Source organism: Oncorhynchus nerka, linkage group LG8 (assembly GCF_034236695.1).
Source record: "Oncorhynchus nerka isolate Pitt River linkage group LG8, Oner_Uvic_2.0, whole genome shotgun sequence".
Lineage (NCBI taxonomy): Eukaryota > Metazoa > Chordata > Actinopteri > Salmoniformes > Salmonidae > Oncorhynchus > Oncorhynchus nerka.
The window spans coordinates 43,593,114-43,608,725 of record NC_088403.1 but is presented as its reverse complement, the minus strand read 5'-3'; the positions used below and the strand labels follow the sequence as shown (position 1 = coordinate 43,608,725).

Here is a 15,612-nt window from a genome sequence, read left to right as displayed (position 1 = left end):
CCCTAGGACCATGCCTCAGGACTACCTGACATGATGACTCCTTGCTGTCCCCAGTCCACCTGGCCGTGCTGCTGCTCCAGTTTCAACTGTTCTGCCTTATTATTATTGGACCATGCTGGTCATTTATGAACATTTGAACATCTTGGCCATGTTCTGTTATAATCTCCACCCGGCACAGCCAGAAGAGGACTGGCCACCCCACATAGCCTGGTTCCTCTCTAGGTTTCTTCTTAGGTTTTGGCCTTTCTAGGGAGTTTTTCCTAGCCACCGTGCTTCTACACCTGCATTGCTTGCTGTTTGGGGTTTTAGGCTGGGTTTCTGTACAGCACTTTGAGATATCAGCTGATGTACGAAGGGCTATATAAATATATTTGATTTGATTTGCGTGTTTTGTTTCTATGTTTTGTTTGGTCAGGGTGTGATATGAGTGGGCATTCTATGTTGCATGTCTAGTTAGTCTGTTTCTATGTGTTTTGGCCTGATATGGTTCTCAATCAGTGGCAGGTGTTTGTCGTTGTCTCTGATTGGGAACCATATTTAGGTAGCCTGTTTTGTATATTGGTTCGTGGGTTATTGTCTATGTGATGTTGCATGTTTGCACTCAGTTTTGATAGCGGTCACGGTCGTCTTGTTATTTTGTTTGTTTAGTGTACTTCGTGTTTTTTTCGTTTTTCATTAAAAAGATGTATTCACATCACTACGATGATCGTGACAGCCGCGCATATAAAGCACCCACAAGCTACCGGTGGTTGAAAACACAATCATCGTGGGATGACGAATTTCGGTCCATTAAAAATAATAATTCCTTCCTCCCTCCCTCGCCCCTTGCCCTGTAAGTGTATACTCGTCACACGTCATGAAACGTTATCAGAAGTGTCCACTTAATTTGAGGGCTGAGGGGGAGAGGGTGTGTCTGTTAAGTGTTTGAAATGCAGCCATGATCCTGACAGATGAGATATTAGCCAAACGGGACCTGTATTGGCATCAGGGCTAGTGATTTCGCAGTCCGTACATAAAAAAAAAAAAAAAGTGAACCTTGACCTCTCCTTAACCAGTTTCAACTGAGATGATTTCATTATGAACTGTACTTGCTAGCTTAGTTCGTTGTTAGCTCGCTGCTCACTAGCTTGATAAAACAGTTCTGGCAATATTTTTGTCAGATAGCTAAATTGTACAGTCAGCATTTTGTCTAAATTGATCCTCATACAATAACCAAACGATTGGATAAACAAATAATTTGTGGGTTCTATATAGAACCACAAAGCAGCCTTATTTTTTAGGATTGTACTGTAATACCAGACCGATCACGACATACGACACGGACATTAACACCACACTTCAAAAGACAAATCTAACACACAGACATGTCACAAAACACAACTATTACACAACAAATGAAAAACAGCAGCATTAAAACTCCCACCTGTTTCTCCAGCTTTAGGTCATTGAATAACAGCGTGAAGCAGTTCAGCTTCTTTTCTCTCCGCCTGTGATAGATAGAATAAGAGAAGAGAGGAGACATATAGTGGAGAAAATAACTGAAAACAACAAAGATCTTACAGATATGGAAACACACTTACCCTGCACCGTCAATAGTATCCAACGACCCTCGTATGCCGTCGTCCAGGACCTGACTGGTACTAAGGAGGGATTATTTTAATTAATTATTTAAAATTACACTTATACAACAATTGGAGAATAATTCTAAGTAAAATGGAAATGCATGTTTACCTGCTGGAATCGGTCTGAGTTGGTGGTCTATCCTACACACACACAAAATCAAATATTATTTGTCACATGTGCCGAATACAACCTTACAGTGAAATGCTTACTTACTAGCCCTTAACCAACAATGAAGTTTTAAGAAAAATAACTGTTAAGAAAGTATTAACTAAAATAAACTGAAGTAAAATAAACAGAAAATAAGAAAATATACACATTAAATAACAGTAGCGAGGCTATTGGTCACTGCAAAAAGTCCGGGTACCCATTTGATTAGCTGTTCAGTAGTCTTATGGCTTGGGGTAGAAGCTGTTAAGAAGCCTTTCGGACCTAGACTTGGCGCTCCGTTACCGCTTGCCGTGCGGTAGCAGAGAGAACAGTCTATGACTAGGGTGGCTGGAGTCTTTGACATTTTTTAGGGCCTTCCTCTGACACCGCTTAGTATAGAGTTCCTGGATGGCAGGAAGCTTGGCCCCAGTGATGTACTGAGCCGTGTGCACTACCCTCTGTAGTGCCTTGTGGTCGGAGACTGAGCAGTTCCCATACCAGGTGGTGATGCAACCAGTCAGGATTCTCTCTATGGTGCAGCTGTCAAACATTTTGAGGATCTGAGGACCTATGCCAAATCTTGTCAGTCTCCTGAGGGGGAAAAGGTGTTGTTGTGCCCTCTTCATGACTATCTTTGCGTGTTTGGACCATGATAGTTTGTTGATGATGTGGACACCAAGGAACTTGAAGCTCTCAACCCGCTCCACTACAGCCCCGTCGATGAGGATGGGGGCGTGCTTGGTCCTCCTTTACCTGTAGTCTACGATTATCTCCTTTGTATTGATCACGTTGAGGGAGAGGTTGTTATCTTGGCACCACACTACCAGGTGGCCTTCTCCCTATAGGCTGTCTCATCGTTGTCGGTGATGAGGCCTACCACTGTTGTGTCGTCGTTAAACTTAATGATAGTGTTGGTCATGCTTGGCCATGCAGTCATGGGTGAACAGGGAGCCCCAGGATCCTTAGCTTAGTCATGAGCTTTGAGGGCACTATGGTGTTGAACGCTGAGCTATAGACAATGAATAGCATTCTCCCGTAGGTGTTCCTTTTGTCCAGGTGGGAAAGGGCAGTGTGGAGTGCAATACAGATTGCATCATCTGTGGATCTGTTGGGGAGCTATGCAAATTGGAGTGGGTCTAGCGTTTCTGGGAATGTTGTTGACGTGAGCCATAACCAGCCTTTCAAAGCACTTCATGGCTACAGACGTGAGTGCTACAGGTCGGTAGTCATTTCAGCGGGTAACTTTGGTGTTCTTGGGCACAGGGACTATGATGGTCTGCTTGAAAGATGTTGGTATTACAGACTCGTCAGGGACAGGTTGAAAATGTCAGTGAAGACACATGCCAGTTGGTCAGCGCATGCTCGCAGTACACGTCCTTGTAATCGATCTGGCCCTGCGGCCTTGTGAATGTTGACCTGTTTAAAGGTCTTACTCACATCGGCTACGGAGAGCGTGATCTCACAGTCGTCCGGAACACCTGGTGCTCTCATGCATGCTTCAGTGTTGCTTCCCTCGAAGAGAGCACAGAAGTTATTTAGCTCGTCTGGTAGGCTCGTGTCACTGGGCAGCTTGCAGCTGTGCTTTCCTTTGTAGTCCGTAATAGTTTGCAAGCCCTGCCACAACTGGCGAGTGTCGAAGCCGGTGATGTACGATTCGATCTTAGTCCTGTATTGACGCTTTGCCTGTTTGATGGTTCGTCGGACGGCATAGCGGGATTTCTTATAAGCGTCCGCGTCCCGCTCCTTGAAAGCGGCAGCTCTACCCTTTAGCTCAGTGCAGATGTTGCCTGTATTCCATGGCTTCTGGTTGGGGTATGTTCGTACGGTCATTGTGGCGACGACGTCATCAATGCACTTATTGATGAAGCCAGTGACTGATGTAGTGTACTCCTCAATGCCATCGGAAGAATCCCGGAACATATTCCAGTGTGTGCTAGCAAACCAGTCCTGTAGCTTAGCATCTGCATCATCTGATCACTTCCGTATTGTGCGAGTAACTGCTACTTCCTGCTTTAGTGTTTTCGTGTAAGCAGGAATCAGGAGGAGAGCTTTGTACGCATCTCTGTGTGTTTCGTAAAGGTGGTCTAGAGTTTTTTTCCTCTGATTGTAACACACACACACACACACAATGTTCGAGTTCACGCTGAATATCTACGATTAAACTGCCAATATTGAAAGATTGACAGAAGTGAAAAAAGAGAGAAAAAATACGTTTGTGAACATTGTTAGGATTGCTAAGGCAATATGTTCATGAAAGGCATAAGAACGAGTGGGAGAAAGATTTAGGGTGTCTGTATTTGTGAAAGTATGTCATGCATGTGTGTGTAATAGGAGAAGGTAGAAGGGATTAACAGGGTCATGTTCATTAGGGAACACAATGGTAAACGTTTTAAAATGAGTGTTTCTTGTTGGACAAGTCCAGGTGAGTTTACTTCCATTTGGTGCCTTATGACCCTGGTATGTGACTTACTTAGGAATATGAGTGGGTGGGATGGGATATGGGGTGTGTGTTTGTGAAAGTTTGTCATGCATGTTGGCATGATTCTGTGTGAATGGCATAAGTGTGGATCAGCGTTGAATGCGTGTCTGAGTGAGAACAGAGAAGGTAGGCGGGTTCAACAGGTACATTACTCACTGCGGATGGCTGTGATTGATTCGTGCTGGCGCAGGTCGGGTTGATTGGCAGCTGGGTGGGTGTGGCCTCAGGGTTGCTGAGGTCAGAGAATGGACAGATGGTCTGCCAGGACTGCAGGTACTGAGACATCCTCACCGAGGCTCGCTGCTTATGACCACTGACCGTCAGGATGTTTGTCTGGAACACATGCAAACATCAGGGATGCAGGCATGTACACTAGGGCTGACCCCATTTAGTTGACCGGTTGATCGTTTGGTCGATAGGCTGTTCGTCGACAGATATGTTATTAGCCGAACAGTCTAAAATATATACAGTATATCTTTTCTTTTTGGCACATGAGGGAACAGTCTGATTCACGCCTGTCTCAGTGGACGCCTGTCTCAGTGGAGGCCGTGGGGATGGCACACCAGTATCACCAGTAGTATATTTACCGTTAATTCTCATAATTTCTAATCTACAATGTTTTTTTGGTTATGGTAATTTCTGTTAATACATTCAGTATATTATTATTACAGTCTTTTACCGTTCTCATTGTCGGAGTGGACACGTTGTTTGCGGCCCGCACAACCTTTAGGCTACACTTGTGAGGAACAAGTTTTTGTTTAATTCATCCATTTCGGAATTGACAATTTGTTCATTGTCGTTTGTTTGTAGCCCTCCTGTCAATGTCGAGTAAGGACACACACCTGATTATAGGCTAGGCTACCTGGCCTGCGCACAAATGTAGGCCTATAAATGTGCCCATTTGGGGATCTGATAGTATTTCTGATTGTCTTAACTCACCACCACTGTGGAACTTCTCAAAGTAATTTTTTCTTCACCTCAAACAGCAAGTCTGTTTTTACTTCCATTGTTGAGAGTGACAATAGTTCCTCAATGTAGCCTGTTTGAAAAATCTTTCCAGCTCTCTTTCGATAGAGTGAAATGGGGAGAGAAGTGTAATGCTCTGATCCGGTGGAAACCTCATAAAATAGGCCTAACTGTCTTTCTGGAGCTCACTGGAGCAGAAACTCTGAGAGCCCAGAATATTTAATACAACGTTGCAAGTTTGCTAGCACAGCTTCAACCTCAGTTAGTTGTTGATACAACGTTTCAAGTTCCTTGCAGGCAGGCCAGGCTGAGCCAATTTGATTTATAGGATATTTATTTTTATCAGGATATTTCTACCTGCAGGTGGCAATGTTTTTATTTGTTGGCTTTATGTAGACTATTTTACATAGTTGGAAATGGCAACAGAAGTTACTTTCAGAATTTAGATTTTGATATATGAAGACTTTGTTATAAATTAAATGTAACTGTTCCATGAAAATGTGCATATAAAAATCATAACTGGCACACAGATTGGTAAAAATGGTAAGATAAATTGCCACTCCAAATGGAAAAGGTTGCCGACCCCTGGTGTAGCCTATTAGGAACGTAACAGCAGAATCGCCCCGCAGCAACAGGAGGAAGAGAGTCGGGAAAAGGTATTTTTTCTTCTGGTTAGGCTTGATCTCTGGCTCCCTCCAGTCATTTGTGTGTCTTAATGATTTAATCACACTGCACACACACACACACACACACACACACACACACACACACACACACAAACGTCAGGGATGCACGCACACACAAACACACACACACACATCAGTGATGCATGCACACATACTGAAACATGTACACACACATCATTTTTGTGCAGGTGCAGGCATCTAAGAGAATTTAAATGCGTACATACACACACATACACACAGATACAAGGACAGACTTTCTAAAACATGCACATTGCACACACCTTTTCCTTCCTCTTAGAGGTGGTGTCTTCCTTATGGGGGTCGATCACCAGGTAGGTTTTCCTCCCCTTTAGCAGAGCATCCCGGCTTCCCCCGTCAGTGTCCTCCATTTGGTACACCCCAGCTAAGTGTCCCAGTGTCTCCTCTGTGATGTGGACACGCCTTAGGTGGGTAACATTGCAAATAGAAATGTAATGATTAGAACTGGCACAATTCTTTATTCTGTATGGCAAACAATCATATTTGTTTTACGTAAGGTGTTTCTATCTGAATGATCTGTTAAATTGTGCATTGCCTCCTGAACACACACTTGCAGAAAGTATATTTGAGTAAAGATATCACACACAAACATAATAACACATGTATAACACGTCTATTACACATTTACAATAGTTTATAACACGTGTATGTCATCTTATTACACATTTATATCAGTTTATAACACAGATTATAACACAAGCAAATGCATTTCCTGGTTCCTTACCCTGGCATGCCCCCAGACTCCATATGGTTGGCCAGAGTCACGTCATGTGACCAGACGTCGTACTGCCACTTTTGTAGACCAATCACGCCACAGAGAACGTTGCCGGAGTGCACACCCACTCTCATACTGATCTCCACACCAGTAGCCTCCCGTAGTTTACTACAGGACATGACATGGTTATAACCATGGTTATAACAATCAGCCAGGACCTCAAACCAATGTCATACAGATTGTGTTCAACTATTTTTGCATTAAATCATATTTATGGCAGCATCACAAGGTGATATGTCAGAAATATGTCTACATTTAATAAAGTAGATAAGCACATGTGATTAATAATTTAAATATTTACATGTTATCATAAAATGAAATAACTTTATATAATAATCTGTATAAGCAATTCACTAAAGTGATTCTCAGAGGTGATACACATGGAGTTGATTGACACATATTGAATGACAGTTAAATACAGATGAAGGGGAGAATTATATGTGAGCGGTGATGGAGAGCAGGGATTGAATTATTGATTCATTGATTGGCAGACTGACTTGATAGCCGTGCACATGTTGAGTCCCATCTGAACACAGTTCCTGGCGTGGGCTGGGATGGGGTCTGGCAGACCCGACACACAATAGTAACAATCACCCAGGATCTTTATACGCAAACACTCGTTCTTCTGGAGAGAGAGAGAGGGGGAGAAGGGTGGATGGGTATAGGGAGAGAGGAGGAAGGAGAGAGAGAGAGAGAGGGGGAGAAGGGTGGATGGGTATAGGGAGAGAGGAGGAAGGAGAGAGAGAGAGAGAGGGGGAGAAGGGTGGATGGGTATAGGGAGAGAGGAGGAAGGAGAGAGAGAGAGAGGGGGAGAAGGGTGGATGGGTATAGGGAGAGAGGAGGGAGGAGAGAGAGAGCGAGAGGGGGAGAAGGGTGGATGGGTATAGGGAGAGAGGAGGGAGGAGAGAGAGAGCGAGAGGGGGAGAAGGGTGGATGGGTATAGGGAGAGAGGAGGGAGGAGAGAGCGAGAGAGACAATAATAGTCAAGTTGTCTCAGTAAATTTGCACTACATCATAAGGATCCATTGACCTGTAGTTGAGATATTGTGTTGAGAGAATCTCTAGCTAGCCAAAACATACCTATACCTATACATCCAGCCCAGGGCAAGGTGAGGGGAAAGGTGAGTGACTGATTGGTTAAGGGAAGCTCTCACCTTGGCAATGTCATCGAACCTGCCGAAGAGCTTATTGAGGACTCCCACCAGCTCCTCAGGAGAACAGGTACTGGCCAGCTTAGTAAACCCCACAATGTCAGCATACAGAATACTAGAGAGTGAAGGACACAACAGGGATGGTAGTGACCAGGTATAGACCCTGGACTAGGTCTGCTTTAGCCCTCACAGATAAAAAACCTGGAAGTTAACAAAAGTCCTCAGGCTCTAGGATCAGGCCCCCTCTTTCCGTGTAATCTTGTTTATTATGATTATATAAGACAAAACTGTTCCTAGATCAGCATTCTTACTATGATACACTTTATGAATCCTGGCCCAGGTCTCAGACAAGGTTATATTCATCACATTAAATCAAATCTTATTGGTCACATACACATATTTAGCAGATGTTATTGCAGATGTAGAGAAATGCTTGTGTTCCTAGCTCCAACAATGCAGTAGTATCTAACGATTCACAACGATACACACAAATCTAAAAGTAAAAGAATGAAATTAAGAAATATATAAATATTATATTGAGCAATGTCGGAGTGGCATTGATTAAAATACAGTAGAATAGAATACATTATATACATATGAAAATGAGTAAAGCAGTATGTCAACATGATTTAAACATTACTAAAGTGACTAGTGTTCAATTCTTAAAGTGGCCATTTAATCCAAGTCTACATATATTTAGAGCAGCAGCCTCTAAGGTGCAGGGTTGCGTAACTGGGTGGAAGCCAGCTAGTGATGGCTATTTAACAGTCATGTTATGTATTGTGTGTATAAGCGCACATTTCCTCACCTGACATCTTTGTGTTGCCGGATGTACAGACTGTGAAAGTTCTGTCCTTTCTCTTTATTCTCCGACAGTCGTTTGATGATCTCCGTCTTCAGCTCCATGGCGATATATCGTGGCAACACGGACAGGAGGAGGTGCTCCTGTTGTCAAGGGGAGGGGCATGAGGAGGGTTTGTGTGTTCATTGATTAAATTATCAAACTATTGACTTACAGTAGCAGACTGTTTGCATGCAGGTCATAAAGATGGGCATCTGTGACTGAAAGCTCTCTTGGAAGAGGATGCCCTTTGATGGGCTCTAAAGGGATTGATTAATAGGACTAAAGAATTTGAGTTGAGTTTAACTGAACCGAATTGAACTGAACAAGTTTAATTGATTCAGCTACCTGCTGGTGTTTTTGCATGTCCCTCTGGGAGCGCATGGCGCTGAACCTCTCTTTCTTCTTACTGGACTTCCTGTGGGCATGCTCAGTCAGCCACAGGTGAAACACTCCCACACAGTTCACACACAAAAACAACACAGCATTGGCCACCAGCTGTCAGGGAGGGAGAGCGGGGAGGAGGGGGAGAGAGAGAGACGTTTTTATATTTTAAAAAACAACATTTAACCAGGCAAGTCAATTAAGATCAAATTCTTATTTGCAATGAGGGAGTGGCGAGAGGGAGGGAAAGGGGGGGTGAGTAGATGAGAGAGTAGGAAATGGAGGGAGGGAGAGTGAGAAAGACAGAGCGGGCAGGTCGACAGGGAGAGAGGATAAGGAGAGAGAGATAGAGGGGTGGGGGAGAAACAAAATGAGAAAGGGCAGAGCAGCATAGCAGGTGTGGTTCTTACTTATCATTGTTCAGTAAAACAACAGAATCGCCATGTCGCACCAAGCTGAACTTAGACACACAAACAATATAGGAAACAGTGTGTTGTGGACTGTGCTAGCGTACACAGTGTCCTGGCGAATTGGAATTTGGGATGCTATCAGATGATGCAAATGTGTGTGTGAGTGTGTCTGTGTGCTTACTGTCACTCATTCTTTCGTTCTCTGCAGCTCATTTGCAAGAGTTTGCCTGTGACCTTTCCATTTGCAGCACATTTAGTGTGGGTGTTTCTTTCATACTACGGCACCGAGCTGAGACAAACCAAGCGCTACTGTGCTGAACTTCATGGGTACACAACCCTTAAAGTTGCCAGAACCAAATCCACAATTACAATATATAAAGAAAATATCTGATTTGCGTTGGCACAATAGTGTGAATAGGGTGTCTGCGTGTCTGTGTCTATCGATGTGTGTGTGCGTGTCTATCTATGTGTGTGTGCGTGTGTCTATCTATGTCTATGTGTGTGTCTATCTACACTACCGTTCAAAAGTTTGGGGTCACTTAGAAATGTCCTTGTTTTTGAAAGAAAAGCACATTTTTTGTCCATTGACAATTTCTTGCATGGAATAGCCTTCACTTCTCAGAACAAGAATAGACTGACGAGTTTCAGAAGAAAGTTCTTTGTTTCTGGCCATTTTGAGCCTTTAATTGAACCCACAAATGCTGATGCTGCAGATACTCAACTAGTCTAAAGAAGGACAGTTTTATTGCTTCTTTAATCAGAAGAACAGTTTTCAGCTGTGCTTACATAATTGCAAAAGGGTTTTCTAATGATCAATTAGCCTTTTAAAATTATAAACTTGCATTAGCTAACACAACGTGCCATTGGAACACAGGAGTGATGGTTGCTGATAATGGGCCTCTGTACGCCTATGTAGATATTCCATTAAAAATCAGCCGTTTCCAGCTACAGTAGTCATTTACAACATTAACAATGTCTGCACTGTATTTCTGATCAATTTGATGTTATTTTAATGGTCAACAAATGTGCTTTTCTTTCAGTAACAAGGACATTTCTAAGTGACCCCAAACTTTTGAACGGTAGTGTATGTCTACGTGTGTCTATCTATGTCTATGTGGGTGTTTCTATCTATGTCTATGTGTGTCTATCTATGTCTATGTGTGTGTTTCTATCTATGTCTATGTGTGTGTCTATCTATGTCTGTGTGTGTGTGTGTGCTACTGTGTTTATTTTACCTGCACTGCCAGGTTTGGTGTGTTAGGCCTGGTGACGGGAACGTAGACACTGATGATGATGATGTGTGACACACTGGTCCCTATGCCCACCATCAGAGCCCAGGCTAGGGACAGGGGCAGCACCGTGTACACACACAGAGACAGGAAAAGGAAGAACGCTACCTGTACAGGGAGGAAGGGAGGGAAAGAGAGAGAGACAGTGAAAGAAAGTTTGATAAACCACATGGACAGAAATAGAATTCATATTAAGATACATTTAATACACAAGACCTCGAACCAGAGAGACAGAGCTCTTCCACATCGCCTCGCCACAGCTAGCCACGCCTCAGACTACGTTCTGATCTAGGATCAGTTTTCCCATTTAGATTATAATCAGTACGATTACATGGACAGAGGGAGGACCTGAACTGAGATCAGCACACGCACACTAAGACGCTTTGTGAATACAGGCCTTGACCTGCTCCTCCCCCCTCATTCATTCTTCACCCCCCCATCCCTATCTTTGACCTGCTCCTCACCCCACCCCCTACCCTTCCAACCCTTCCCTCAACCCGGCCCCTTCTCCTGTCTGACCTGTTCCCATGCGGTGACGGGCCCTCCGGTGAAGGTGAAGACTATAGCTGTGACATACAGGGCCCCCAGAGGCAAAGTGACAGCGCTCCTCCACACCGCCTCACCACGGCCAGCCAGGGCAGGGCCACCAGCAGGGCTGTGCTCAAACACAGCACCACACAGACCACGGACAGGGCCCCTACATGGACACTGATGTTCTGGAGAGCGGGAGAGAGAGAGCAAGAGGGAGTTAAACACCGCAACATACATCACACTGATACTCTGGAGAGGGAGAGCGACAGGGAGAGAGATAGAAGGGGGAGGGGGAAGAGAAGGGAGAAGGGAAAATTGAGAAGGTTGAAAATGGCTAATAGTTTGTTCATTCAATTATAAATATATCTAGAATCCAATACAGCACCTCAACCCTTAATTTACCTCCCCATCCTCCTAGCTCTTACCCCTGGCTACGGTACACCCTCCACACATCCTCCTTCCCCCCAGCTCTCTCACCCTGCGTGTGGCTGGGATGAGATTGATTATAGCCCCAGAGTCCATACTCCTTCCCCTCTACCTCCCCTTTACCTCCCCCTACCCCTCCATCTCCCCCTCTATCCCCCCCCCCCCCTCCCACACACCCACCTCTTTCAGCCTTCCGGTAGTTGGTATAAGGATGATGATAGCCACACAGAAGCCCATGGCCAGCAGCAGTCCAGGGAGCATGGCTGGTGTCTCCTCTAGGCACCTTATGAGAGAAGGGTTTATTTAAATAAAGGCAACATAACATTGGTATCAATGGCATCGAAGGCTAAATGATTTGATGCAATTGACGGTTTCCACAAATGTGAAGAATAAGCACACACTGGAATTATGCAACAAACAGTACACATTTAAAATGTATGTTTAGTGCAGAGCCGTGGTGTCGTGGTAACATTCCACGGCATATGTCATATGTACTACTCTCCACCGGAGACAGGGGTTCAATCCCTGTGTCCATTGTTTCTCCCACTTGTCCGTCTCCCTCCTTGATTTCTTGCTGTTTGAATAAAATAAAGTGTAAAAAAGACCTACAAAATAAATAAAAATACAGTTTTAAAAGGTAAAAATCATACAGACCTTATGAAGGCCTTGTGTACTGCTCTGTAGCAGCAGCACACCCCCTCCGCTACACTCCTCTGTGAGGGCGGTCTACCGTCGCCTTCACCCCCCTCCCTGACGTTCGGGTTGTCGTCCCATGTGGTGTCGGGCGCCGGGGCCAATTGGTTGAGAGGGACTGAAGTTTCCGATCTGGAGGTGGAAGTGTCGTCGGACGGGATGTCGGGGGTTGTGTAGTTGTCGTGGTTACGTCTGCAGAGGGTTGTTGTGGAGTCCATCATGGCCAGATCAGAGTTGTGATTGTGTGGGTTTGTTTTTAATTTAAAGGCATCAGTACTCTTTTTGTCCAAAGAATCTTCCCTGTTGACTTTGCCGCTATCATCTATGTTGTCATAAGTGTCAGTGGTCGTTTTAGCGCTGTCATTATCAGAGTCATTGCTGGATTTTGTGCTGTCATTCATCAAAGTGTCTGTTTTAATGTCAGTACCATGGTTACCTGTGCTCGCAGTGGACGGGAACTCTGGAGATTCTTGGAAAGACGATTGGGCCTTGAGTGGTCCCGAGGCTAGCTCCACCTTAGCCACACCCACCTCTATGTAGACCCGAGGCTCACTGTGCTCTGATTGGCTCTCGGAATCACCGGTGACCTCATCTCCGAAGTCATCACATTGAGTCCTGATGTCATTCATTTTTTCTGTGATGTCATTCCTTTGCGTTATGATGTCACCGTCCTCATCTTCTTCTGCAATCGGATGTTCATTGTCTGTTGTGCTGCTGGTCAAATCCTTCAGCTCCATGCTTGTGTCTTGCCCATCTCCCCTGTCTCCTCCCCCGTCTCCCATACCTCCCCCATCTCCCCCACCAGCAAACCCACTACCAGTCCTGTGGATGTCTCCCGTTCTGTTTCCCCCAATCACCAAGTATCCCTCAGGGTCGTCCTGCATGGTACTTTGGTGCTTTATCTCTATGTCCTTGTTGTCAGGGAAAGGCGACTGAAGGACAAACAAAAGACAAAGTCACTGTATAGTCCCTTCAGGTCCCCTGGGTAGTTCTAAGACATGCTACAACCACAATGTCGTCTTCCTTGGATGACTGTAAGTCCATGTGAAGTGGAGGATTGTTTCACTGTCAAAACGGATAAAGATGAAAAGTAACTCCAAAACCCACACATAATCCTCAGTGTTAAGTCATGCTAACCACTACTGCTAACCAGACCATAATTCTATTACCACTTATGCTACCCACATATGCTAAAGCTAACCACTTGTTATTTATGCTAACCAAGCCATAATGCTAACCAAGCCATAATGCTAACCACCACTTTCCTAAATACCATCCTTTCTCTTCTCCAATAAAGAATTGTACTGGAAAGCGTACATTGTTTTAAATGTTAGACTAACCCCTTATGCTAAACCAGGACATAACAACTACAGTCCTAAACACAGCCTTTCTCTTCTTCAATCAAGTAATACATGAGGCTGTTTGGTTGACTGCTGTCAGTCAGGTTTTTAATGCCAGTTAGATTACATGCTTCCTAGTCAGTCATTTCCCTATTGTGTTAAACTAGTTCTGCTAGATGAAGGTGTTTCCTCATTCACTCTGATGACAGGGGTGAAGTTTTCATAAGGTACAGAAATGCAAAACTGACCCAAGATCAGTGTTTAGGGGCAACTCCACCCTGCTTCACTCACTGATGACTCCACTAATGCAGACCTGGGTTCAAGTAGCATTTTAAATCGTGCTTGATTGACCTTGCCGGCTGTATTGAACCAATAGACCAGTCCCAAATCTGTAAACCCCACCCATCTTGCACTCTAGGCAGGCTAGAGCAAATGCTTGAAGTATGTGAAAGATTTCAAATAGTATTTGAATCCATGTCTGTTCTGACGCTCCCTGTCCTCCTCCCTGTTGGTCTGTGACATGATAGTGACGCACGCCTAGCAATTATCATGACACTCATTCATGTCTTCTTTCTCTCTCTCTATCTCAAAGAGCAATATATATGAATGAGGAGAATTCTAAACAAATGAACAAAAACTATATTCAACTGCATTTCAAATCATATGTAACACAAATGAATAAAACTGCATTTCCACATTTCAAATCATATTTAGGTCTACATAACTGTTTACAAATGGGTGCAGATGAAGGATCTTAATTTGATCACCCTGAATTTACAAAAGATACATCAACCCCTACAAAAAATGCTCATTAATTAGAATCACATTGCATCACATAATTCACATTTCCTGTTGCTGCAGGATTATTTTTCCTGCTGTTGCAAACTGGCTCAAATTAAGATCCTTTATCTGAATATCCTAGTCTCAGTTATTAGTGTTGTGACACTAGGCTACACCAAATTCTTTAAAAAAAGGTGCTATCTAGAACCTAAAATGGTTCTTCGGCTGTCCCCATAGGAGATCCCTTTGAATAACCCCTTTTTGTTCCAGGTAGAACCCGTTAAGGTTCCATGAAGAACCCTTTTCACAGAGGAAACACTTTCCAAGGTTCTCCTATGGGGACAGCCGAAGAACCCTTTTGGAACCCTTTTTTCTAAGAGTGTAGGAAGATAGCACACACGCTTGAATTACTGTGATACAAAAATCACAGTTATCAGTAACAAAACAAAAAGTGAAAGTCGAAAGCAGTAACCTACCTTTGTTTTTCAAGTTATTTTATGTTAGTCTGGCTGACTGTTGCTTGCTCTCCCCCCTCTCCTTTTCTCTCTCCCTCCTGCTTCCTCTCTGTTGCTCTCTGTATCGCTCACAGGTCCATCTCTCATTTTCCTATCCTCCTTTTTTATGACCTTTTTCTGTTTTCCTCCTCCACCTCCTCTACCCTTTTGCTCTTTCCTTCTCTTTCTATCTGTTCGATTGACTTGAAACTCAACATACATCAACACATCTGAACTGAAACCATGATCCTTTGACTTCGAACATAATTTTAACATCAATTGAATTCACAGCTGTATAATGTCACATCCATGAGTTAAAGCCACAATATGTAATTTGAACAACAAAACAGCAGCCTGCTCTTGGTTTGCTATAAAACTGAGGTATGACACTAGGGAAATGTAACCGCTCTCAAATTCAATTGAGCTATAACACATGAGGAATTTATAAATGATATTCAATGAGATATAATGCTCAAAAAATTGCAGAGTGATGCTTTAGGCAAGTAAGTGTGTGTGTGCATGGTTGCATCCCAAATTGGCCCTGGTCAAAAGTAGTGT

At 43.8% G+C, this 15,612-nt stretch overlaps 1 protein-coding gene across 1 annotated transcript in view; it reads right to left on the bottom strand.

Annotated features, from left to right (window-relative positions):
* Positions 1-15,131, bottom strand: part of LOC115133348 (adenylate cyclase type 4-like) — a 33,489-nt gene extending 18,358 nt beyond the window's left edge. The window contains 16 exon segments of the mRNA XM_029666485.2: positions 1,424-1,487; positions 1,581-1,640; positions 1,732-1,763; positions 4,406-4,582; positions 6,183-6,342; positions 6,665-6,823; positions 7,213-7,340; positions 7,870-7,981; positions 8,675-8,811; positions 9,056-9,205; positions 10,737-10,898; positions 11,310-11,371; positions 11,374-11,506; positions 11,928-12,030; positions 12,402-13,505; positions 15,037-15,131. Coding sequence (XP_029522345.2) covers positions 1,424-1,487; positions 1,581-1,640; positions 1,732-1,763; positions 4,406-4,582; positions 6,183-6,342; positions 6,665-6,823; positions 7,213-7,340; positions 7,870-7,981; positions 8,675-8,811; positions 9,056-9,205; positions 10,737-10,898; positions 11,310-11,371; positions 11,374-11,506; positions 11,928-12,030; positions 12,402-13,324 — 2,562 coding nt within the window. The 5' untranslated portion in view covers positions 13,325-13,505; positions 15,037-15,131.
* Positions 15,132-15,612: the final 481 nt, after the last annotated feature.